At 49.3% G+C, this 24,348-nt stretch overlaps 1 protein-coding gene across 4 annotated transcripts in view; it reads right to left on the reverse strand.

The window, feature by feature from the left end:
• Nucleotides 1-24,348, reverse strand: part of PREX1 (phosphatidylinositol-3,4,5-trisphosphate dependent Rac exchange factor 1) — a 117,729-nt gene that overhangs the window by 51,656 nt on the left and 41,725 nt on the right. For all 4 annotated transcript variants that reach the window (XM_071572541.1, XM_071572540.1, XM_071572538.1 and 1 more), the window contains exons 2-6: nt 16,598-16,669; nt 13,787-13,909; nt 9,761-9,865; nt 6,899-7,000; nt 362-523 (exon numbers count right to left, since the gene is read on the reverse strand). In XM_071572541.1, coding sequence (XP_071428642.1) covers nt 362-523; nt 6,899-7,000; nt 9,761-9,865; nt 13,787-13,909; nt 16,598-16,669 — 564 coding nt within the window. The remainder of the gene's footprint in view (nt 1-361; nt 524-6,898; nt 7,001-9,760; nt 9,866-13,786; nt 13,910-16,597; nt 16,670-24,348) is intronic.

Here is a 24,348-nt window from a genome sequence, read left to right on the forward strand (position 1 = left end):
GTGGTATTGCCCTAACACTGACACATCCCTGTGCCCCAGCTCTGAGAACTCCCCTCTCTGGGGAGGGGTCTCTCTGCAGCCCTAACAAGGAGCTGGGCACACAGCCCTGTGCCTCCCGTGCCAGGTAGGGACCGGAGTGGAGCTCAGACACCCACCCTGGGAGCCCGACCCCGACGGGCACAGGGGAGCCCACACACATCCACTCCACAAACTGCCACTCAGGTTCCTCCCAGGAGAAGAGACCCTGCGGTTCCTTCAGTGAGGCCTTGGGCACCAAAGGAGCTGGGCTGAAATGGAGAATAACAAAGGCACTCCCCAGGTCATTCCCAGGACACCTCCTGGGAGCTGATCCCCATCCTACCTCCCACCCTTCAATGTGGGACTGCAACTGCTCAAGGGCCTCCAGTTTCTCCATCTGCCTCTTGGTCTCGTTGATGTTTGTGCAGACTGCCTTCATGGCCTGCAGTGCATTCTGGACAGCTGGGTGATCAGGGTGCTTGGAGGGAGTCCTTTTAGCTAATTCCTTTAAAAAAAGGGAAAACAGAGAACTTAAGAGTGGTTCCTGAAAAGGTACAAGCATTACTGAGCAATCCTGCAGGAAAATGCCAGAACCACTGCAAATTAAAGAGAACCTGGGGATATGTTACTGTAGATGCTGTTCTCTGTTCCTCATCTGCACAGGTTGAATAGGAATGCTGTGAAATAAAGGAAGCAGCTGCTACTGTTAAATATGCCAAATTAAGAAAGCTCAAGCCAAACACATTTTGCTGTGTCACATGTTTGCTTTACGTTCATATGTTCAGAAGGCTGGGGCACATGTTCTAACAGAGACAAACAAGGTCTCTGCTTCACTTGTTTCAAAGCACAGCAGCCCAGTTAAAACCTGCCCACTGAAAACCAGCAGAGGGAAGACTCAGGACCTGACAATATTAACCAGTTTGGCACAAGCCACAACCACTGACAACTCACAATCATTTTTTAGCCCAATAGTATTTTATATTCAGTCACAATCAGGTAAGAGCACATTAAAGAAACCTAAAATAAGGCTGGTAATTTTAGCTTGATACATAACATGGTGTTTTAAGACCCACATTTTTAGGTTGCCTGAAATATTTAACTTTTTCACTGTTTGTTTCACCTCAGTATGTCCTGTGCTGAAGCATTTCCATCTCAGACACTGTTTTAAATAGCTTAAGGCTAAAAGAGTTCCAAAAATTACAGAATCTAAAGATAGGAACTAAAACACACAAGAAGCAAGACAAGTCAGCTGCTGGTCCATTTGTCTGTTTGCTGGTTGTGCTGAAGAACCTCACAGAGGAAGATGCCAAGGAGTGGCAGGGGGGATGGTGAGTGAACAGCACAGAATTGGCAGGGGAAACAAGAGAGGGTTTAATGTAAACATGATTTCAGTATTTCCTAGAAAAAAGGATGTTGTTCTGCTTAACTGATCTTTTTTTAAGAACTCTCTGTCAGCCTTCCCCATGTCCTCCCTTGACACACAACACTGACTGTGCACTTCATACCAACAGTGAACACACCTTGCAGCTGGAGTTACGAATTTCTGTATTTGAAAAATGCCCTCCTCATGTCTTTATTCTCCTGAGAACACTCAGACGTGGCTTAGCACGGGCTCGGTGCCAAGGGTGCTGCTGCTGTGCCTTAGCCATGGGTGCTGTGGGTGCTGCTGCTGTGCCTTAGCCATGGGTGCTGCTGCTGTGCCTTAGCCATGGGTGCTGTGGGTGCTGCTGTGCCTTAGCCATGGGTGCTGTGGGTGCTGCTGCTGTGCCTTAGCCATGGGTGCTGTGGGTGCTGCTCTGCCTTAGCCATGGGTGCTGTGGGTGCTACTGTGCCTTAGCCATGGGTGCTGTGGGTGCTGCTGCTGTGCCTTAGCCATGGGTGCTGTGGGTGCTGCTCTGCCTTAGCCATGGGTGCCGTGGGTGCTGCTGTGCCTTAGCCATGGGTGCTGTGGGTGCTGCTCTGCCTTAGCCATGGGTGCCGTGGGTGCTGCTGTGCCTTAGCCATGGGTGCCGTGGGTGCTGCTGTGCCTTAGCCATGGGTGCTGTGGGTGCTGCTGCTGTGCCTTAGCCATGGGTGCTGTGGGTGCTGCTGTGCCTTAGCCATGGGTGCCGTGGGTGCTGCTGTGCCTTAGCCATGGGTGCCGTGGGTGCTGCTGCTGTGCCTTAGCCATGGGTGCTGCTGCTGTCCCTTAGCCATGGGTGCCGTGGGTGCTGCTGTGCCTTAGCCATGGGTGCTGTGGGTGCTGCTGTGCCTTAGCCATGGGTGCTGTGGGTGCTGCTGCTCTGCCTTAGCCATGGGTGCTGTGGGTGCTGCTGCTCTGCCTTAGCCATGGGTGCCGTGGGTGCTGCTGTGCCTTAGCCATGGGTGCTGCTGCTGTGCCTTAGCCATGGGTGCTGTGGGTGCTGCTGTGCCTTAGCCATGGGTGCCGTGGGTGCTGCTGTGCCTTAGCCATGGGTGCTGTGGGTGCTGCTCTGCCTTAGCCATGGGTGCTGCTGCTGTGCCTTAGCCATGGGTGCTGTGGGTGCTGCTGTGCCTTAGCCATGGGTGCTGTGGGTGCTGTGGGTGCTGCTGTGCCTTAGCCATGGGTGCTGTGGGTGCTGCTGCTGTGCCTTAGCCATGGGTGCTGTGGGTGCTGCTGTGCCTTAGCCATGGGTGCTGTGGGTGCTGCTGTGCCTTAGCCATGGGTGCTGTGGGTGCTGCTGTCCCTTAGCCATGGGTGCTGTGGGTGCTGCTGCTGTGCCTTAGCCATGGGTGCTGTGGGTGCTGCTGTGCCTTAGCCATGGGTGCTGTGGGTGCTGCTGCTGTGCCTTAGCCATGGGTGCTGTGGGTGCTGCTGCTCTGCCTTAGCCATGGGTGCTGCTGCTGTGCCTTAGCCATGGGTGCTGTGGGTGCTGCTGTGCCTTAGCCATGGGTGCTGTGGGTGCTGCTGCTCTGCCTTAGCCATGGGTGCTGTGGGTGCTGCTGCTGTGCCTTAGCCATGGGTGCTGTGGGTGCTGCTGCTCTGCCTTAGCCATGGGTGCTGTGGGTGCTGCTGTGCCTTAGCCATGGGTGCTGTGGGTGCTGCTGCTGTGCCTTAGCCATGGGTGCTGTGGGTGCTGCTGCTCTGCCTTAGCCATGGGTGCTGCTGCTGTGCCTTAGCCATGGGTGCTGTGGGTGCTGCTGTGCCTTAGCCATGGGTGCTGTGGGTGCTGCTGCTCTGCCTTAGCCATGGGTGCTGTGGGTGCTGCTGCTGTGCCTTAGCCATGGGTGCTGTGGGTGCTGCTGCTCTGCCTTAGCCATGGGTGCTGTGGGTGCTGCTGTGCCTTAGCCATGGGTGCTGTGGGTGCTGCTGCTCTGCCTTAGCCATGGGTGCTGTGGGTGCTGCTGCTGTGCCTTAGCCATGGGTGCTGCTGCTGTGCCTTAGCCATGGGTGCTGTGGGTGCTGCTGTGCCTTAGCCATGGGTGCTGTGGGTGCTGCTGCTGTGCCTTAGCCATGGGTGCTGTGGGTGCTACTGTGCCTTAGCCATGGGTGCTGTGGGTGCTGCTGCTGTGCCTTAGCCATGGGTGCTGTGGGTGCTGCTGTGCCTTAGCCATGGGTGCTGCTGCTGTGCCTTAGCCATGGGTGCTGTGGGTGCTGCTCTGCCTTAGCCATGGGTGCTGTGGATGCTGCTGCTCTGCCTTAGCCATGGGTGCTGTGGGTGCTGCTGTGCCTTAGCCATGGGTGCTGTGGATGCTGCTGCTGTGCCTTAGCCATGGGTGCCATGGGTGCTGCTGTGCCTTAGCCATGGGTGCTGTGGGTGCTGCTCTGCCTTAGCCATGGGTGCCGTGGGTGCTGCTGCTCTGCCTTAGCCATGGGTGCCGTGGGTGCTGCTGTGCCTTAGCCATGGGTGCTGCTGCTGTGCCTTAGCCATGGGTGCTGTGGGTGCTGCTGTGCCTTAGCCATGGGTGCTGTGGGTGCTGCTGTGCCTTAGCCATGGGTGCTGTGGGTGCTGCTGCTCTGCCTTAGCCATGGGTGCTGCTGCTGTGCCTTAGCCATGGGTGCTGTGGGTGCTGCTGTGCCTTAGCCATGGGTGCCGTGGGTGCTGCTGTGCCTTAGCCATGGGTGCTGTGGGTGCTGCTGTGCCTTAGCCATGGGTGCTGTGGGTGCTGCTGTGCCTTAGCCATGGGTGCTGCTGCCCCAGGGATGTGATTCCTGCAGCCAGGACAGAGCCCAGCCGGGACAGAGCCCAGTTTTCCATTTCTACTCTACAGTTTGTAATAGATGCCTGCATTAACATTTATTTTACACTTAAACTAATCAGAAAATAAATGTTACATCAAGCTTCATCTGTGCACCTGCCAAACACAGTAGTTTTTTTATTCTGTTTATTTTTAAAATTTGCAATTTATGCCAATGTCTCTGCAGGGTAAATACTTGACAAGCAACGATAAATGAGATAAAATAGATTAGATTTAATGTGCCATCAAACCTACGACACATGCCAAATTAAAATGCACCAAACCCATGTTTCCAGTTTTATAAATATTAGCAGCTCTTTGTGATTATATATAGAATGTGTGGAAGACAGCAGTATGATTTATAAACTGGCAGGGTTCCTCACAGCCCTGTAGGGCATCGGCAGTTCTTAATGCTGTGCTACACAGAGTTGGATTTACCCACCCAATGTCATGAATCTAAGAGCAACACCACTCTTTGGGGGAGTGGGGGGAGAAAACAACCAAACCCCCCCAGATAAATATATTCAATTATGGCCAAGTTGAAGGTTCTGTTCCTTGAACAGCTCTGAGAGGAATGAAGAGAGAGATCCACAGCACTGGGTTCCATCCTCCCCTTTGCAGGCGCAGGCACCGACTCACTAAGGCTGTGTGTGCTTCGCTGCTGGGCTTTCCTCTCCAAGGGCATTTGGAGCTGATCCTGCTCTTGGCATCCAGGTTTTTGTGTCCCCAGGGCCAATGACTCTTCCCCACATGAGGCAATACATAATTACTGCCCTAATCGTCCCCGGAGCTGTGTACACACTGAGATATTTTTAAAGGATCAGAGGTGGAATGTGCCTTTCTGGCAGGAGCCTGAGCAACTCCTGAGCAGGACAGGGCTCGGGCAGGGCCAGGCCCTGGGACAGCTCTGGGCTCTCAGAGCCACAGGGGGCTCCAGTCATGTGCTGCATATTCCTCCAGTGCTGGGAGGAAGGAGACAGAAGTGACTGTGCCCAACCCTCAACCCCCATGGTGTGATTAACTCATGATCACCATCCCCCAGGGTTTGCTTCTGGCTGACAGAAATGCTCTTCAGTGAGGAAAAGGCTATTTTTGTTCAAAGAGTGGTTTACAGAGCAGCTGCTATCAGCATCCTGCAGTGGGGCCAGGCTAGTTACTGGTGTCACCTGGTTACGGTGGGTGAGGCAGAGCTGTCCCATCAAACCATCCTCCAGCAGTTCTGCTGCCTCCCGGGGCTCACACAGTGTGTGTCCTCCCTCCCCTCCAGGGCTGGGCACCCTCTGCATCCTCCCCTCTGCCCAAATCAGTGCCCAGCACACACAGCACACTTTGGTGTTGCCTGGGCCTACCCCAAGCCTCTTTCTCAGTTAGAAAGAAGTCACTGACTGACCAGCAAATTCTACACTACCTTTCTTGCCTGCTGTCTGAGGCAGGTAGGAACTGCATTGGGGGCAAAAATGTTAATATCATTACTTCTCTCTTTGCACAGAGGGTGTGAAACCGTAGCTAGTCTGGAGTCCCAGCCTTCAAACCATCTAAAAGGCTTGCAAATTAGACAGAAAGATAGCAATCAAAGTGTTCAAACTCCAAAACAAAACCTCCAAAGTAAAACAAACAGAAATCCAAAGAACCAAGAAAGAACACAAACAAAAACCCAACCAAAAAAAAATGTTTACAGTCAGCCACTCCAAAGCTGCAATGCTGGAGTCAAAAAAACTGGGAAACTCTAAATGAAATTGAAATTTTTCAATCACCATCATCTGAATCATTGTTCTGGCTCCATCATTTACTAGTCAAAAAACCCCAAACAGCTTCCTCAGAGGATGAGAAAACGTAAGTTCACCAGTTGCAGGATATCATAGTTTTTTTTTAATTCTTGTGATAAATGCCTGAAGTATATCTGCACTTGGAGATGTTCCAGCATGTCATTCCTCAGTAAGAAACCCAACTCAACTCCATGCCAGACGTTATTATTCTGAAGAGGGATCCTCACATACAATATTAATAAAAAATAGTTCCCATATTTAAAATCTGTGCCTTCCCCTCCTGCCTGGGTTGACTTTCAAACACAGACAGGTGTGAATTCTGTGGTGCAAACCAGGGCTGCCAAACCTGCCTATTTGGTTAGGCTCAATCCTCACACCAAACCAGGTCATATCAAAGTTACCACAAAACCTGGCTGCTCACAAGCTCTTGCTGAAAACAAAGGTAGAAGAGGAAAGTAGGCTGGGTCTGGTCTATCACTGTTCTCATCAGCTGGAATACAAAAGTATCTTTGCTCTGGGAATTAGATAAAATAAGATCCAATCCCCATGAACACAAACCAGCTATTTCAGGAGCAGTAACTGCAGTTCAGTAGCAAAGGGAGAGCAAACATTTAAATTGAGGGTTGTGCTATTTTTAAACCTCTCTTTTTTTTCCCTTGCTCTGAGAGCTCCATTCTGGTCAGGGACAGCAGAACCTCCTGCATTTTCCCTCAGCTGTTCCCATGTCTGAGGCATTTGTGTCCACTCTGGTAATTTTGTGCTAGAAAGTATCGAGCAGCTCTGGAACAGGACACAATTTATTCACTACCTTTGAGAATCAGAATCCACCACACTCTCTAATGGTCACTGTTTTTTCTGAGCTGAACAACCTCTACTCATGGCATAATCTCTCTGGAGAAACACTTCCTTTGGTTTACCTTCAGCAGGAGTGGATATTTGCAGATTCTCTGAATTGGAGTCAGCAGGTAACCCTCTAGTGGAATGTCTGTCGTCTTCCTGCCTCCCAAGAGCATACAGCCCTATAATCAGAAAAGGAGACAAATGTTACCTCAGACTCCAAGCTCTCAGGAGCTCTTTGACACAATTTTGTATTCCTGTAACGTGCATTGCAGGCAGGAAACACTTTGCCACACCTAAAGTACAGGCAATGGCACTCCACCGACCACTGACACAGAGCCAAATTTAATTAGCTCTATTCCAGTCCTTATATTTGAAGGGAACTGAAGTGGAATTGAAACAAATGACTCATCTGCACCACATTCACCAATTCTGTGACAAAACAAACACTATGCCTGAGCACAGCTGCACAAACAGCCTGGGCACACTGGCTGGGCACTCTGCTGGCCAAACCAGCTGCACAAACAGCCTGGGCACACTGGCTGGGCACTCTGCTGGCCAAACCAGCTGCACAAACAGCCTGGGCACACTGGCTGGGCACTCTGCTGGCCAAACCAGCTGCACAAACAGCCTGGGCACACTGGCTGGGCACTCTGCTGGCCAAACCAGCTGCACAAACAGCCTGGGCACACTGGCTGGGCACTCTGCTGGCCAAACCAGCTGCACAAACAGCCTGGGCACACTGGCTGGGCACTCTGCTGGCCAAACCAGCTGCACAAACAGCCTGGGCACACTGGCTGGGCACTCTGCTGGCCAAACCAGTACACAGGAACTTCCCAGCAGACCATGCACACTCATTTCTCAGGATCAACACAGAAGGAGTACAAGAAATGGGTACAGCAGGGGGAAGAAAACCATTGGTAGTCCTTGGTCTGTCCTTGTTTTGTCACAATAAGCTATAACCTGGGTGACAAATGAACACTGACCTCCTGTAAGATTTTTATACATTTCCCTGAAGATTCTGTTAGTGGCTTCAGATGGACTTCCTGTCCTCAGGAGCTGAAGTTTAATGCAGTTCAACCAAGAAGGGCCTGCTTTGGGTCATCACCAGTAACATCTTCCCTGTGAAATGTGTACTGTGGCTCAGACACATTCTGAAATGTAGTGGATTTTTGGCTGTAGTTCAAGAATCCTTCTCTTCAAGGAATGTTCACAGACATCATACATAGAATCTCATTAGTCCCAACTGGTATTTTTACAGACAATTGTCTGTAAAATAACTCTTCCCCAGGCTATTCTAGATCTGTGGCCTTGGCTACCAGCTCACAATGCTCCCTGTCCAATTTTCCAAGTCTCGAGTGATTCAGTCCTTCCCATCTCTTCTTTCAGCCCTCCCTCTAGCTCTGGGCTCAAAACTGCCCTTTAGCACTTACTGATTTTGCAAACACTCTCCCACATTCTCTGTTCCAGCAGCTGGGAGGGGGCAATCCAGCCAAATCTACTCTCACAAGCAGAGCTTTGTATTTTAAGGCTGCCTTCCCTGCACAGTGGCATTGTAGCCCTGGATTTGGGAGGCAGTGGAGGAGGAAAGGGAGGCCTGGAAGAAATTACAGAAGCCACAGCAAAGTAGACACTTCAGTGCAGCCTCTCTTCCCATATTTACTGCTATTTTAAGAGTCTCTTGGATTCAGGTGCTGCAGCAACCCACAGCAGACAGTGTGACATCTTCTATGTGCCTTGTAATCAGCGTGTCACTGCTGCCAGTGACACAGACAGAAGCCTTTGTCAGTCCAGGGGAGGTGGAGAACATTGTGAATGTTGGGAAGGATGGTGTTTGTATGCACTTTTCCCTGCTCTTTCTCATTAGCTGCCCTCAACAGAAGCACCCAGAGAACCCATGAACAAGGAAAGGGTCATCTGGGGACTCAGGGTAATGGTTTAACAAGGTTCACTGAAATGAGACACAACAAAGAGACTCTGCCTGCCCACCCACAGGAGGGCTTGTCCTGCTGCTCCCTCCGAGGCCTGGAGTTTGGGGCTGAGGGAATACTCTGGCCCTGCTTGTGACTGACATTTATGCAGGAGTTTTCCTTTGCTGGACTATGCTGGGGAAAAAGCAGACCCTTGGCAAAAAGGAAAGAAAGAAGAGCAGGTCCTTTGCAAAAAGACAGCCTATCTTTTGCTTCATAGAATTTACTAGGAAAAAAGCTAATGTGCCAAATTATTCCCTCATCTATGTACCAAGCCAGTTCCAAATGCTGTGCACCCACAGCCAAGAAAAAGAGACACGCAAAAATCAAGCTGAACTGAGGTGAAAGCAAGGATGAGAAACAACCAAGAAAAGAAAGAAAAATAAAGAGTGCTGGGCAGAAGGCACTGTCCACTGGTTGTTTCCAGCCCAGACTCTGAAGAGGCACTTGAAGCCTGCATGGCCACAGTCCCTCCCAACACAGATCCACCATGGCTTGGATGGGGAGTGAGGTCACTTCTGATATAAGCAGCAATGATGCTGTCAAAACAATTCATCCAGACTACATTTCCTGCCCACAACTGCACTCGAGACCAAAAGGGTGTCAGAAATTTCTGGTGAGCCTGCAGATGGTGAACTGGCCAGAGAAATGAGCAGGGAATCAAATCCAATGACAATTAGTCCTGCTGCTGATTTATTACATTACTCTCCACAATCTGTGCTCTTTTTTTGTTGCTTTTTTAAAAAAAATTAAAAGTCTTCTCTGTTTCCACTGCAATCACTCACTCCAGAGGGGTGCTCAGCTCTGTGCATCAGCTCACCAGGTGCCTCAGTACCCACCCACCCTGAGTGCTGCACAGCTGGAATGGGCACTGCCTGCAAAGGGCCCAGCATTCCTGGGCTACCAGAGGGTTATTCTGAACACAGGGCAAAGTGAGATCCTTCAGTCAAGAGTACTGGAGAAGGTGCTTACCAGGAGGAATGTTCTCACTGTTGGGATCTTGTTCAGTTCCATCAGCAGCCTGAGTGCTTTCTCGTGGTTGCTACAGTACTCCTCATACACGAAAAATTTGTCCTTCTGCAAGGAAAAACAGAGTAGCTGTTTCATCTCCCCAGCACCTGGAAGTTAATTTTTTTGAGTTTTGATTTGACTCCTAGCACTCCTAAAGCTTCCTGAGTTAGCTGAAGAGCTCTGCAGCATCCAGCTACTTTGGAGACAGCTCATACTAAGCCAAGCAAAAACCTACTGCCAAGTGAAGGAGTTCTGCAACATGAATCCATGGGAATACAGCTGCACTCCCTGGGTATTCCCTTTGCTGCTGTCACATGGAAAAGAAATGGAGTTAATGTTAGTTGAGGAGAATTGGACATTCTGGTCAAATGCTCCATGGTAGATGTACATGCTCAGAGAAACTGTAAAATGCTTTTAGGTTTGGTTTATCACTAATCTGATGAAATTTTCCCCCTCCTTGTACTTCCAAAGAAAGAATTGAGACACAATGGCACAAAGCAAATAGAACAGCAGCCACAAAGGGGAGTGGAATGCACACGTGCAAGACTTTGGTCCTTCAGCAGCAGCTGATCTTACTGCTGCTGGGGTGTAACACTGGCAAGCAGCAGAGGAGCAGAGGCTCAGACCATCAGCTGCAGAGGGCAGGGCCGGGCCCAGAGCACAACAGAAAAAAGGCAATAGGATGGTTGTCAGCCATAAAAACCAGAGATACTGAATAATTCCTACATCCAAGCTTCTCCCACGTTTCCTCCTCTCCCCTCTCCTCAGCTCCCTGGGACCACAGGAGCCCCACTCTTGGAACCAAAGCCAGAGCCATTCACACGCAGCCCCGCCACAGCAGAGCTCCCAAGCGGCACTGCCCGGGGCTCCGACTGCAGCTCTGGGTGCTGCAGCTGGGCAGGTCACATCCAGAGCACGCCAAAATGCCTTTGCTGCAGCTCCAGACAGCACAGGAACTGCCCCCCCAGCACAGCCCTGCGCTCAGCCCTCCCCAGCTGTGCCACACACCCCGACCCACAGGTACAGAACACTGAAATGCCCCCGGGGCTGAGGGTTCCATTCCCTCTCTGGGTGAGGGGCAGGCCCAGCTCCCTCCCCGCCTGGGGAGCAAACGACCACTTACAGAATTACACGTGTCAGCCCAGCAATTCTGAACCTGCAGCTGCTCCAGACTAGAGTGCAATTATGGTCAGAGATGTGCCCACATAAAAGTGGCACCTTCTTACTCAGCAAATCTGATGGATACACAGCAAGACCTCCTGATTTTGGTAAGCCTTTACTGTTCTTCATCTGGTTAAAATAAACCTTTAACCAATGGTTTATTCTCCAAATATATTATTTTGGGTCCATTAGAACTGCCCACAAATTAGTACAAATTTGAAAATAGTTTTGACTAGAAAAAACAAGACATTTGGAAAACTGAAACCATTCTATTTGGACATATTTTTAACAAGGCATGGCATTTGCTTGTTTCAAAGCAGGCTGAAAACAATTTTGTCAACATGAGAAACCTAAACAGAAGACATAATTGTCAACAAAACAAGATTCCTGATGACTCAGACAGTAAAACTGATCATTCATGAAACAGTGCTCCTAAAAAATGAACATAAACCACATTTCCCTTGAACTGATTTCTAGATATTATGTCCCCAAACATCTGGCAATATTCAGTATCAGAATTGAAGGACCTGCCACATGTTTTCCTGACCTGCTCAGGCCTGTGCTGCCGAGGGGTGGTCACTGCACACTCAGGGGATGTGCCCTCCCTTTCTCTGGGGTCACCAGGAGGGTTTTCAGCTGCTGCCAGTCCTCACACTGACACAATTCTGGGGCATGGTCCCAGCATCCCACTTTCTGATACTATTTTAATAATTGTCACAGTATAAATAAAGATTAAATAAGGGGGCAGTTGGTAATGCTCCAAGTCATGAATGGCTGTATAATTGCTGTCCACTCAAACCTGATGAACTGTGAAAGCATGAATTTTGATTATGAAAGCCTAATAGAACATACTTTGATAGGAAATGGGCCTGTGGCTTAAGGGAGTTAATAAGAATTTGAAGAAATGGCTATTACATACATGCTTTCTAATTTTCAGACATCTCAGGAGGGCTGCTCCAAGTGAAAAAAGTGTGCAACTTCTAATTATTTTGCATGTGAATTAGGTAACTTTGCATTTAAATTAGTCCAGCTTGCAACTCAATGTATGCAACTGCAAATATGGGATGTTCTATGCATGTATTAGGCAAGAGGATGGCACATGTGTGTGACTGACACCAGGCCAAGGGAGACACAACCCAGAAATCTGCCACAGGAACAATTTCCCAGCGTAAGGAACAAGTGACAGGGACAGGGGCAGTGCAGGATGAGCAGCAGGATGAGCAGCAGGACCGTGCTGGGGGTCTGGGCACTCTGTGGGGCTGGGCACTCTCTGTGGGGCTGGGCACTCTCTGTGGGGCTGGGCACTCTCTGTGGGACTGGGCACTCTCTGTGGGGCTGGGCACAATCTGTGGGGCTCACCACTCTCCGTGGGGCTGGGCACTCTCCGTGGGGCTGGGCACAATCTGTGGGGCTGGGCACAATCTGTGGGGCTGGGCACTCTGTGGGGCTGGGCACTCTGTGGGGCTGGGCACAATCTGTGGGGCTCGGCACAATCTGTGGGGCTGGGCACTCTGTGGGGCTGGGCACAATCTGTGGGGCTCGGCACAATCTGTGGGGCTGGGCACACTCTGTGGGGCTCGGCACAATCTGTGGGGCTGGGCACTCTCCGTGGGGCTCGGCACTCTCTGTGGGGCTCGGCACTCTCTGTGGGGCTCGGCACTCTCTGTGGGGCTCGGCACAATCTGTGGGGCTGGGCACTCTCTGTGGGGCTCGGCACTCTGTGGGGCTGGGCACTCTGTGGGGCTGGGCACTCTCTGTGGGGCTGGGCACACTCTGTGGGGCTGGGCACTCTCTGTGGGGCTGGGCACACTCTGTGGGGCTGGGCACACTCTGTGGGGCTCGGCACTCTCTGTGGGGCTCACCACTCTCTGTGGGGCTCACCACTCTCTGTGGGGCTCACCACTCTCTGTGGGGCTCGGCACTCTCTGTGGGGCTCGGCACTCTCCGTGGGGCTGGGCACTCTGTGTGGGGCTGGGCACTCTCCGTGGGGCTGGGCACTCTCTGTGGGGCTGGGCACTCCTGGTTCAGGGAGCTCAGCTCTCAGAGCAGCCCAGGACAGACACACCACCACGTTCCAGCTGTGCAGCAGAAGAGGCATCAGCTGCCAGGCACAAGGCCAGGTATAGGGCAGTACCTCCCCAAATGCCCTGCACTCCCTGGCAGAGTCAGTCTGTGCCCGGGCAGCGCTTCCCTCGGCCCCTGGCACTGCTGAGTCAGCAGCAGCAGTTCCACAGCCACGCTGCATTCACCCTGGAGCTACAGAGGGCAGGTCCCTGTGTGCTCCATGCTCAAAGGCTGAGAGCTGGAACCTGTACTGCAGTTCAGCAAGATAAACCCTCTCCCACCACCCTTCATTTCCTGGAGGACAAAGGTGTGCACAGGCTCTAACTACTGTTAATGGTGTATTGTGCTTTGAGTCTAATTTTGATCTTTCATTTTTACAGATTTCAAGTTTTAAAAATTTTGTAAAACACACAAAAATTATTCATTTACTTGAATTTGTGCTGCTCTTTCGAAACAAAAGCAGACAAATTCTCAGCAATAAATTGTGATCAGCTGGGTGAAAAGAAAAAAGAAAATAATTCAATGGGAAAAGGAAGAGTTTCTAAAAATACATCATTGTTTGGCTGAGTTTGTTGTGGTGTCCATTGTTCTAATTCACAAGTTCTCATTCATAAGTTTTTTCCCACCCTACCTACAACTTTCATACAAGACACACATTGTCATAGTATTGCTACAAGCCTTAGAGATTAGGGCTTGCTAAGGGGCAGCAGAGCTTATGGCAGGAAACTGCATTTTCAGATAGCATTAAGTCATTGTACTTACAAATTTTAAGAAAACATTTCCCAGTTCATGCTGAGACTGAGGTTCTGGTTGTAAACAAAATTCCAGGGCAGCCAGGAACTCCTTGTGAACACCAAGAATGTCTTCAATGTTAGAAAATAGGATCTGAAATACAAAGTGAAAAACATTGCTAGCTTTTAATATACCTCAGAGTGTTGGCTTAAGTAGTAGCACCAAAATGTTGTGGCTCCAGACTTGCCATGTGAGGATCTAAAGCACAGACAGGGGTCTGCACAGAGTGAATTACACTGTCTTTGCCCCTTTCCTGGCCCTCAGTGGAAATCCTTATTGCTCCTGGAGTACCTGCTGTAAATGATGGTTATCTTTTCAGACCCCTCAGCATTATGAACACCAGCAACCTCTTTCCAGCCCACAGAATGTTCCCTGTGAGACAGTCAGGTAACCAAAGCCCCAGGGACCAAGCTCACTTTGCAGGAAACAGGAGCAGGGAGTCTTTGCCTTTCCTTTCCATGCATTAGAAATCCCCTTTGAGAGAAAGGGGCTCGAAGCTCTCACACACAGGGGTGTCCCTGTAAACAGGGGGGACATCTCTGCCCCATGGAATGGAGCATTTCACTGCCCCACGTCCAGAACAGTGCACAGTGCTCACACCTCAGAGCCCCTTGCATTGACCCTGGTGGTCCCAAAGGCACATGCACAGGGAAGGAGGCCCCTGGTGCAGCCCTGTGCTAAAGGGTAACTGTGACAATTGTGAGGTCCCAGGGACTGGAATGTATGTGTGCTAAGGGCAGTGAACTGCCAGGGTAAAAGTTGCTATAAACACACATTTTAAAGTCTTAATAATTTTCATACAAATAGGAGGAGAAAGTGTAAACCCACATGTAGGAGATGGGATGGTACCTAGAGAGGGGAGAAGTCCTGCTGAGGGGTGACAGCCACCAGCACTAGCAGCCCTGCAGGAGGCCTGAATGGGCAGAGGAACTCCTGGAGGCTGCAGTGACACACACACGGTGCAGACAATGCTTCTGCCAGTTGGCTTTAACTACAACACTTGCAAAGAGAAGATGTGCAGTGCAGTCAAACCAGCTCTCACTTGGGAAGAAGCTTCCCAGGCCTGGCTCAGTGAGTGGGTGCCACTCCTCTGAACCCCAGAGTCAGGAGCCTGACAGAGCCAGCCTTCATCTTCCTGGCATTTGGGGTGGGAAGTGATCGAGCCTGACATCTTCAAACAATTCCCAAAATGCCTCTCCCAACATTAACTCCTCAGCTTTATGCAGTGGGATTTACTCCCCAGACACCACACTGATTCAGCCTGGTGGCTGGGGATGTGGCAGCAATTCAGAGGAACAATCATGTGTAAATTAAGTCCAGTAATTAGAGATAGGAATGAAACCTCAATTCCTGCTTTGTAACTAGTTTCTTTTTGGTTTAGCAGGTAGACTAGATCAGGAATCAAAGGAGCCTTCCCCTGTGCAGGTCCCCAGGTTCAACTCTCTGCCCTCTGTTATCCAAGGATGGACAGAGCATTTCCCTCATCTCTGGCTGTGTGCAGAGCAGAGCCTGTGGCACATTCCTTGTCCTTGCTCCCCTCTCCCTTCAGGAATGCTGAGATACCTGGTAGTGCACCCCCAGAATGCTCACTTGTGCCTCAGAGCTCCCTGCCAGCCCTCAGTGAACTCAAAGATTCCAGTGCACTGAACTTGCACTGATGGGCTCCAAACCCAAGAAAGGGCCAGGGAGCTACAAACCTTTGGCTGCTCCCAGAAACTTCCTGTGCTAATTCAGGCAGAGCCTGTGATGGTGCCGTCACAGGGCTGAAGAGATGTGATGACAGGGCAGCCCCTGCCTGCATGGCTTTGCCAGAAGCTGTGCCAAAAGGGGATTAACAAGCAAGAGGAAAACATCTGTCAGGGATGAGTTTATCCTTCAGGAGCAGCCTTTGGGGGTGTTTTTGTGATCCAAGGAGTATCTGTGCCATCTGATGAGTTCTGTGGTGGTCAGTAGAGCTCTGCTTGCAGCAGAATTTGCAGATAAGAGTTGCTTGAAAATCAGGGCAGCAGCCAGACCTTTGCTGCACATGCTCCTGTGCCTAAGGCAGTGCCCACCCTGATGTGTGTCAGGGAGGTGACAGGAGTGCTTGCTCTGAGAGGAGCACAGCACTAACACATCAGGAGAGTTATTACTATTACAAGAAAGAGCTGCTTATACTTATGGCCATAATGAACAGCAAGGCCCCTGTGACCACAGGCACCAGAGAGGCAGCTCCTCACAGTCCTGTTTCTATGGCCCTTATCTCTTTCCAGTGCAAAATTCATTCAGGAACTCCTGACACAAGGGTCTCACATTACTTAGTCCTCCCACAAGAACCCAAATTCCTTTTCACTCGAACACAGGGCAGTACTCCTGACTCCTTTTCCTAAGTCCTATCAGTTTTAGATTAGTAGAAGACAGCAGATGGGAACTGGGTAACTGAACACTTCAGGCAAAGGAGAAAGGGCTGTGCTTTCCCCGCCTTTCCCATCAAAGACACTGAAATGGCCTCTACTCACCACTTCACAAATCTCACCAAGAGTTGATATCTCTAGCCCTACACTGTTGTCAAATTCTACCAAAATTAGCTGGTGAGATGAAAAATTGCTGGAGATGACAGCTCTAAGATTGGGCAAACGGATTGGCAGCTAAACTGTCAACATGAGCTCGTTTCCTCAGGGAACCAGCTTAATAACAAGCATCAATATGACAAGAGGGTACTTGATATTCATATCCCTGACCCCAGCCTTTCACTGCATGTCATTTTCCCTATCAAGAAAACGAAGAAGACAGAAGAAATACCTTAACATTCTCCTCTGTGATGTACTTCTCAGCTTTGTCCACAGCATTCTGGCGGAGCCGGTGAAGAAATGCCTGGAGAGACAAAAAGAGATTATATTCCAATTGCTGGATTCAGTTTGATTTCACTCATTTTTGTCCTCTAGGCTCCCATCAACACAGTGTGGCTGATTACCTTTAAGACCAGAGAACATAACAATTTACCAGCTTCCTGTCACAGATGGAGAGCTGCACACAGGCACCACCAAAGAACTTTCCTACAATGCTGTTGAGCTTTGCCTGGCAGTAAATGTCTTCCCTCTGTTGAAACTTTTAGACTGAATTATCTGTTCGTCCCAGCAGACTGAGGCAGGGTCCCTTTACTCTTTCTCTGAAGGCTGTGAGAGTGGCAGCAGAGGACACTCCCACAGCTGGAGCTGGGGCACAGCAGAGCCCTGACTGGGGTTAGGGCCGAGTTCAGCAGCCTCAGTACCTGGAGCAGGGACATGGAACTCACCAGCCAGTGCCTGGCACACATTATCCTGTTCACTCCATTTTGTTTGGTTAAACACAGACCAAACAATGCTGCAACTTTTCACTCAGGTCAGGCTTCCCCTTCCCTCAGCTCTGCACAACTCTGACTTCAACAGCCAAGTCAATAAAAAGCTCCAGGCCAGATACAAATGGACAGTGATCCCAGCATCAGCCTGTAAAGCATAACTGGCTACTGTAAGTTGGGACCCACTTGTGTTTGCACTGAGCACACCCCCAGCATGTTTGATTCAGTGGGAAGGGTTTAGCAAAGATCACTGCATGGGATTTCTACCTCAAGGCTCCACTGGTTCAGCAACTATTGCCTAAGAGGCAATTCTGAACTGAGAGCAAAGAATTTGCTTTTCCACAGGTGTCAGCAGAGATGCAAATATCTGCAGGTGAGACTGAAGGGGAGCTGGTGAGGACAGAATCTGCTACAATGAGCCCCATGACGTGTGCACAGAAGGGCAGAGGGCTTTCCTCTCTGTTCTTGTCAGTGGTTTCTAACTTGCCTCCCACACAAAGCAGTGAGCCCTGGGGAGTGCTGTGAAGAACTACGAAAGGAACTTTGCTTACCCACCTGACACAGCGAGGGGAAGAGGGTCATGGCTTTGTATTTATGGCACAAAGCAGCTTTGTTACAGCTGGATAATAAAAGGCTTTTAAAAGTGACCAATTCCAGAGCAATGCCCACGGCAGCTGGTGTGCACTCGGCTTTTGCTGTTCCCCACTGGCCTGTTGGGACTGGCACAGCTCACAGCCTGATAAGGAGCAATGTCCCTGAACCAAACCTGGGGTCTGTGGAATGCCTTTGCCTCTGGAGTTGGTTGGAAGCCACTGACCATGTCCTGCCAGAGTTCAGCACTAAAGGGCACACGTCTGTCCCTGCTTAGCCCTGGCTCTGCCACTCGTCAGCCACTCACACTTCATGGGACAGGCACCAATAAAAAAGAGATTCATTAATGAGGCTCAGAGACCCTGCTCTTGGGGCTGGCCCTGGGTTTGCAACCTGCTTTTGAACAAATGTCAAGGACTACAACCATGTTTCTCCTCCTGTATTGTTAAACAGGAAGGAGATCTTGGCTAGATTCCAGCTGGATGTGGAGAGCCTGGAGGAGGCTGTGAGGACCAAGAAGCTGAAGAACAGACTCCTGCAGTACAGGGACAGGACCTACAGGGCAGTGGCAGGAGAGGCATTGTGTAAGAACCAGGCAGTGCCCCTTGCCAACAGAGTGGGCAGGAACTGCAGTGCCCAGCACTGCCTGGGCAGGGAATGGGCCAAGATGAGGCTTTTCTGTGGTGACTGATGGCAGGAGGGTGGGCAGGAATGGCTGTGCCCTCCCCACTCAGCCTGGGGACACAGCTGAGCATTAACACTCAGCCATCTGAGTTGGACAAGGTGGCACATCACACTAAAGTCACTCATTCTCAAAAGATAAGCCAGGCAGAGATTTTCCCTTGCTTTAATCACAGCTCTGTTTGGAGACAACAAATCCAATTGGAACAACCAATTAATCTACCCAATTAGCAGCTCCACTGGTGACTAATAGTTACCTGCACATCAGTCCCAGGATGGTGGGTCTAATAATAGAGAGCTGCACACAGAAGTGCAAATCACATTAGCTGTTACAAGCCAGTCAATAAAAAAGCAGAGACTGTGTTAATCTAAAAAACAGCTTTTCTGTGACGCTTGTCTGAAAAGATCACTTCACATAAACATGGGAAAGAGAGAAAAGGAGAGAGAAAAATTAAAAACAAAATAAAATTGGGAAAGGCATAGTAGCAGAGACAGAGGAGAAAGGGTAAAAGACCTAAGAGGGAAACAGTCAACAGGCAGTCAGCTTTGTAGACAGTCCATCAAATCTCCTCCAGCCTCTGATTTGCCTTGATGCACATGAACAGCAGCCTCTCCAGTAATAACAAGAGATTTTGGTCCTAGAAGTTTAGTAATCTACTTTCCAAAAAGCAATTCCCCCCAGATTATCAAAACTGAGTGGATGCAGAACTATTTGTTTCTTCTCAGGTGCAAGAAGTCATTCAAAAAAAGTATGCTAAACACAAACTACTAAACAACAGCCCGTGGAGTTAATGCTGCATGTCCTGCTCACAGGGCAACACCACTTTCTTTCCAAACCATTTCCTGCTTGGAAAATGGTTCTCCCAAGATGGTATTCTGCCTTCAGGTCAGTGATTTTTGTGCTACTTGTTTTATCAGGGTCTAAGCTCACCTGTACCAGCAGTGGGTTTTATTTAAAATTCTGATGCTGCATCAGCATCACATTTATCTGTGCACTGTGAGTTGCTGCCCTAGAGGTCTGCTGCTCCCAGACTCAGCACACTGAGGCTGATGCTCCTCATGTCACAGTTTATAGTTTGTCTTACAGTACCAACGCCTGCAGGATTCAAGCAAGTCTACAACAAATTAGAGTGGGCAGAGTGAAATGCTTCCTTTCAGCACCACATCATGTTGGCTGAGTTTCTTCCAATAAATAGTAATAGGAACACATTACAAATCTAGAAAGAGATTTAGGTATAGACATTCATTTCAATAAATAAGTACTTTTTAGTGGCCCCTTTTGCAAGAAGGTGTTTTGTTCTTCCATTCACGATCCTCACAATCCACTGTGGCAATGAAACCTCCTTGTTCTGAGTGCACCTCTGAACCAGAAACGCACAGAGCACAATTTAAGGAAGGAATCTGCTAACTGTGAGTTGTTCTCCCACAAAACAGACTGAAGCTACCAGGTTTCCTCTCCAAATGGGCCTTGTTGAACTCAACTCGTGGCCCAGCTTCCTTAGGGAAAACCAGTTTCCCACCTTCTATGCAGCACAAGCAACAGTGCAAAACATCCGGGCCGAGGCGGGGAGTTTACTCATGGCCCTTCTCAAGATCCATGTCTGCAGCAGATACTTCCTCAAACACTCAGAAATAGCAAGAGATTTCTTACTGAACAGCAAGGCAGGCAAAGTGTGCCTGCCCCCGAGGGAAATGAAAGGGAGAACAGAAACAGGCAGTGATGAGGCAAGCGGTGTCTGTGTGCAGGAGGAGCCGTAACCGACAGCACTACCCCGTCAAACCCGTTTGCTGAACAGTGCAGTGTCACTCTGCTCCAGCAGACAGCGAGACAACCTTGTTCAGCTCCTCAGTGCTCGGGACTGGTCTGGAACAGGGATCCAGATGAGCCCAGTATTTGCAGTGGTAAAATGAATAAACTGCTTTACATTTGTGCTATTGATTGTACAAAGGTTCTTGCAAGTGCAGATATCTTGTTTCCAAGAAAATGTGCTCACAGGAAAAATTAAGAGGTGACATGGACAAGGAATTCCAGCACTTGACCATCAGTGGCATCCTCACCCTGCAAGTACAGCCCGGGGGCCACAAATCCATCTTGGACAAGACAGAGTGAAAACACATGAAGAAGAACTTGCAAGTATAATTTTCAATTCTCTTTTTTCATCACTTGAATTAGTGTTGCCACTAAATGTGGCTGTTAGATAGTTTTTGCATCTATACCAAAAAACCCATTGTCCTCAGCAAAGCAGCTTGAAGGTCCTGGGGAACATGGCTTTACTGAGATACTCTGACCACTGAAAATGAGTGTTTGCTGAAGTTCATGCTTTAAGAGCAGGTGCATCCTTGCTCATGTCACTCAGCTGTTAGCTTTGAACCTTGCCATCCTGACCACACTCTTTTGCTTCCTACCTGATAAGCAGGTTACAAGCTAAAGCTCTACACAAATGGCAGGAAACCACCACCCTGCATCCCATCCCACATGCGACCTGCAGTTCTCACTGCACTGAAGCCTGAAAGACTCTGCAATGAATAACCCCAAAGAGCATAGCAATGGCTGCACAGGGCTATTTACACACAAGAACCCCCACCACAACCCTTTTTTCTGCCCTTCATTCCAACCAAGTGAGCATTTCTGCAGCAAACTAAGTGTCCCAGCATCTCAGCTGTAGCTCCCTGACTGCAGAGCCCTCCAGCTCTGGGTCCCTGCCCAGGTGGGAGTGGAGAGTCCTTGGCTGTGCTGCTGTCAAAGAGTGTATCACTGTCCCTCTTCCTGGCAATCCCGTGCTCCCTCATTGCTCAGCTACTGGCTGCTATATTAAGAGTCTATAAAAACTAATGTTAAATTACCAGTGTCTGGAGAAGGAGGGGAGAACTTAAGCTTCAGAGAGTGCATGATACTGAAATTCCTGCACAGAGGATTTCACCTATGAAGAATATTTATATCCACATTCTCTTAAAACAATGAGCCATAGCTGTGAGAGAGAGCAAAAAGTAGCTGAGCTCTACAGGCAAATTAATTCATCAGCAAACAGCTGAACAGGGACTTGCCTGATAGGCAGAGGTGTTTAGGAAGAGGAAATAGCACCAGAAATATCTTTTATTGCCCTAATTTCAGGCTTCCTGTGCATCAAATTGGCTTTAAAGCCTCAAAGCTTATTGGTACATATTTATTTTTTCATCTATCCCCTGATTAGGAACTAAACTATTAACTAACCCAGATGATTTTAAAAAAAGTCACACATCATGGAATATCCAACATATTCTCTGCAAACAGCTCAGGCAGTCTGAGCTGCAGAAGCTGCAGCTGCTGCTGCCCAGAAGGCCCAATAGACTCCACTGTAAGGTTTGGAAATGTCCCTTCTTTTGCCTTCCAAAATGCTGAGCCACAGGCACGAAGAGGGGTGAGCTCCTGACACTGCTCATCTGTGCTCTGCAATACTCACTGCAGAGTACAGATGTGCTCCCACATCCCTGGAGACAATGCCTTCCTTGCTCATGGGCCCCAACCTCACCCCCACCTCCCCACTTCCTTCCTTCAAGGAGTTTTCTTCCTTCCCATGTTGTCCTTTAGAACAACAGCCCTTTCACACACACAGAAACAGGGGTGTTACAGCAGCACCATCTTCCCACAGCAGACTGTGTGACCATCTGCAAAAAAAGCAGATTCCATCTCAGGTGAAACTGTAATAACTCTGAGAAAAGAAATGCAGCTTCAGTTGCAAAAGCCAGATGTGCCACAGGGGAGAGACCCTTTGACCTGGAGTGGGTATTTTTTATAATTGTATAGATGCATAAGTCATAAATACATATATGCATATTACAGAACCTCCACTGGTACTGGCAACTTAATAAACATCAACTAAGCACTGATCATGGCAATTTGGAACTGCTTCCCCAGTTCTTAGTCTGATATATGGTGAATGCTGATGAATACTAAATGAAATACAGGGAAGCATTCAGAAACTCAGTTCTTTAAAATTATGTAAGTTTATGCATGAATAAAATGTTTGAAGAAATACACTGGATTCTTTCTTTAAATATTAGATAAAAGAAACAGCCACTGCTAATGTAAGCTCCATGCCTGAGAAACTTCCAAAATTAGTCCTTATCTAATTGTGAATTTTAAGGTTCACACAGTTAGGGCCACACTTGGCTGATTTATCTTATATTTATCTTGCCATTGAGTGTTACACCGTCTGTAACATCAAAGGAAATAAAAAACAGTCACAAAATACTGGCATTGCCCAGCACTGGGATTCTCAGTGGTGCCCGAGGGAGTCAGACGTTCCCAGAGGTTTCTACTCACTTTGACTCTCTTGGTGCAGCACAAAACGATTTCTGCCAACAAATCCCCGTGGCTTAATGAGGATTCCCCATCCACTCACACCCCCGAGTCCTTCCCTGGGCTGGTGTTGCAGTTCCCACCCCAGCAGAGCACGGGCAGGCAGCTCAGAGGGTGTCACGGCACTTCAGGAAGGTGTCTGAGGAGAGGCTGAATCGCGATGGAGAAGCGCCTTTCCCTTCCCACCAGGAGCCAGCCTGGCTGCCACGTTCGCTCAGCCCGCCCTGCCTGCCTGCCCCGCGCTGGCAGCACCTGCCAATGCACCTTCCAGGGCAGGAGGTGCTGCTGAGGGGCTCTGGAAGTGCCCCGATGCTCGCGGACTGGAGGCGCTGGGGGCTGACACAGGTGAGGTTCAGGTGCACAGCCATCCTCAGTCCTGGGAGTGTCACCAGTGAACTGAGAGCCCTCCCCAGAAACGCTCATTTACAAAAAGCTCCAAAAAGACCCTGGTTCGTGTCTGTATTTCCAGTGCACTGCTGTTTACGCTGGAAATTGCAACAAAGATTAAATCAAATTCATTGATGCATTGACTGAGGGAGGAAGGTGTAACCAAAGGGAAGTGAGAATGAAAGATGTCGCAGTGTTTGTCGCTCCAAAGAGAGATCCCTTCCTTGAGGAGGGGTTGTTCTCATTTGAATTACAAAAAGCCTTTTGTGAGGTGAAAGCCAGGCTGGTGCTGCAGACGGGCCATTGTCTCCTCTCTGCCATTGCCTGACCCCTGCCAGCCCCTCCTCCCCTCCCCACTGACATTTGCATCCTCGGGCAGGGCGGAACATCCCAATTCATTTCAGGGCCCCAAAAGCTGCATTTTCCACCTTTGCCTTCTTTGGAATCCTTCAAGGCTCATTGCTATTAATTTCTCCCTATCTCCCATGCTCGGCCTCTCTGACTCCTTTCCATGCTCTCCTCCTGTACACCACCCCTCTACATCACCTCGGACACTCTCCTTACTGCAGGCTTAGAAAATCCCTCCTCTTCTTTGCTTAAGCAGCCCCTCTGTATCCCCCCCTGTAAGATTCCAGCCCATTCTGATAGCAACAGAAAATGTATTTGTTTGGATTTTCAAAGGAGCTTAAGACAGTTACATGCCTAATTTTCTCAAGCCTTTGGAATAGTCTCCCTTTTACTGGCCTCTTCATGTCCTCCTGTTCCACAATCATGAGATGATATTGATCATCTTACTGCACTGTGGCACTCCTCAAACGCTTTCAGGACTGAGTTTGTTTGAATAGTGTGCTTCATTTCATTCCTCTGTTATGTAAAGGAATAAATCCTGACAAGTTTGTGTCTGCTTAGCCTTTCCCATACTTAAACGAAGTTTGCTTCAGGAGCAAGGGCCCAGTAAACAACATCTAAATACCTCAGGGGTTGACCCCTATTTCTTACATTCACTGTGCTCATGAGGGACTGCAGACTGCAACCATCTAGATGAGTGATGGCTCCAAGCACTGAGAGGGTATCAGCACCAGGGAACGTTTAATCAGGTTTCAGGCTCTACACAGCCACTCCTTTTCCAAGAGGGACACAGAGGCATGAAGGTGAGTAGAAACACTGTCACCTCTAAAAAAACATAAAATCAAGATGATTAATGTAATTGAAGAGAGA

This window comes from Pithys albifrons, chromosome 18, assembly GCF_047495875.1.
Source record: "Pithys albifrons albifrons isolate INPA30051 chromosome 18, PitAlb_v1, whole genome shotgun sequence".
Taxonomy (NCBI): domain Eukaryota; kingdom Metazoa; phylum Chordata; class Aves; order Passeriformes; family Thamnophilidae; genus Pithys; species Pithys albifrons.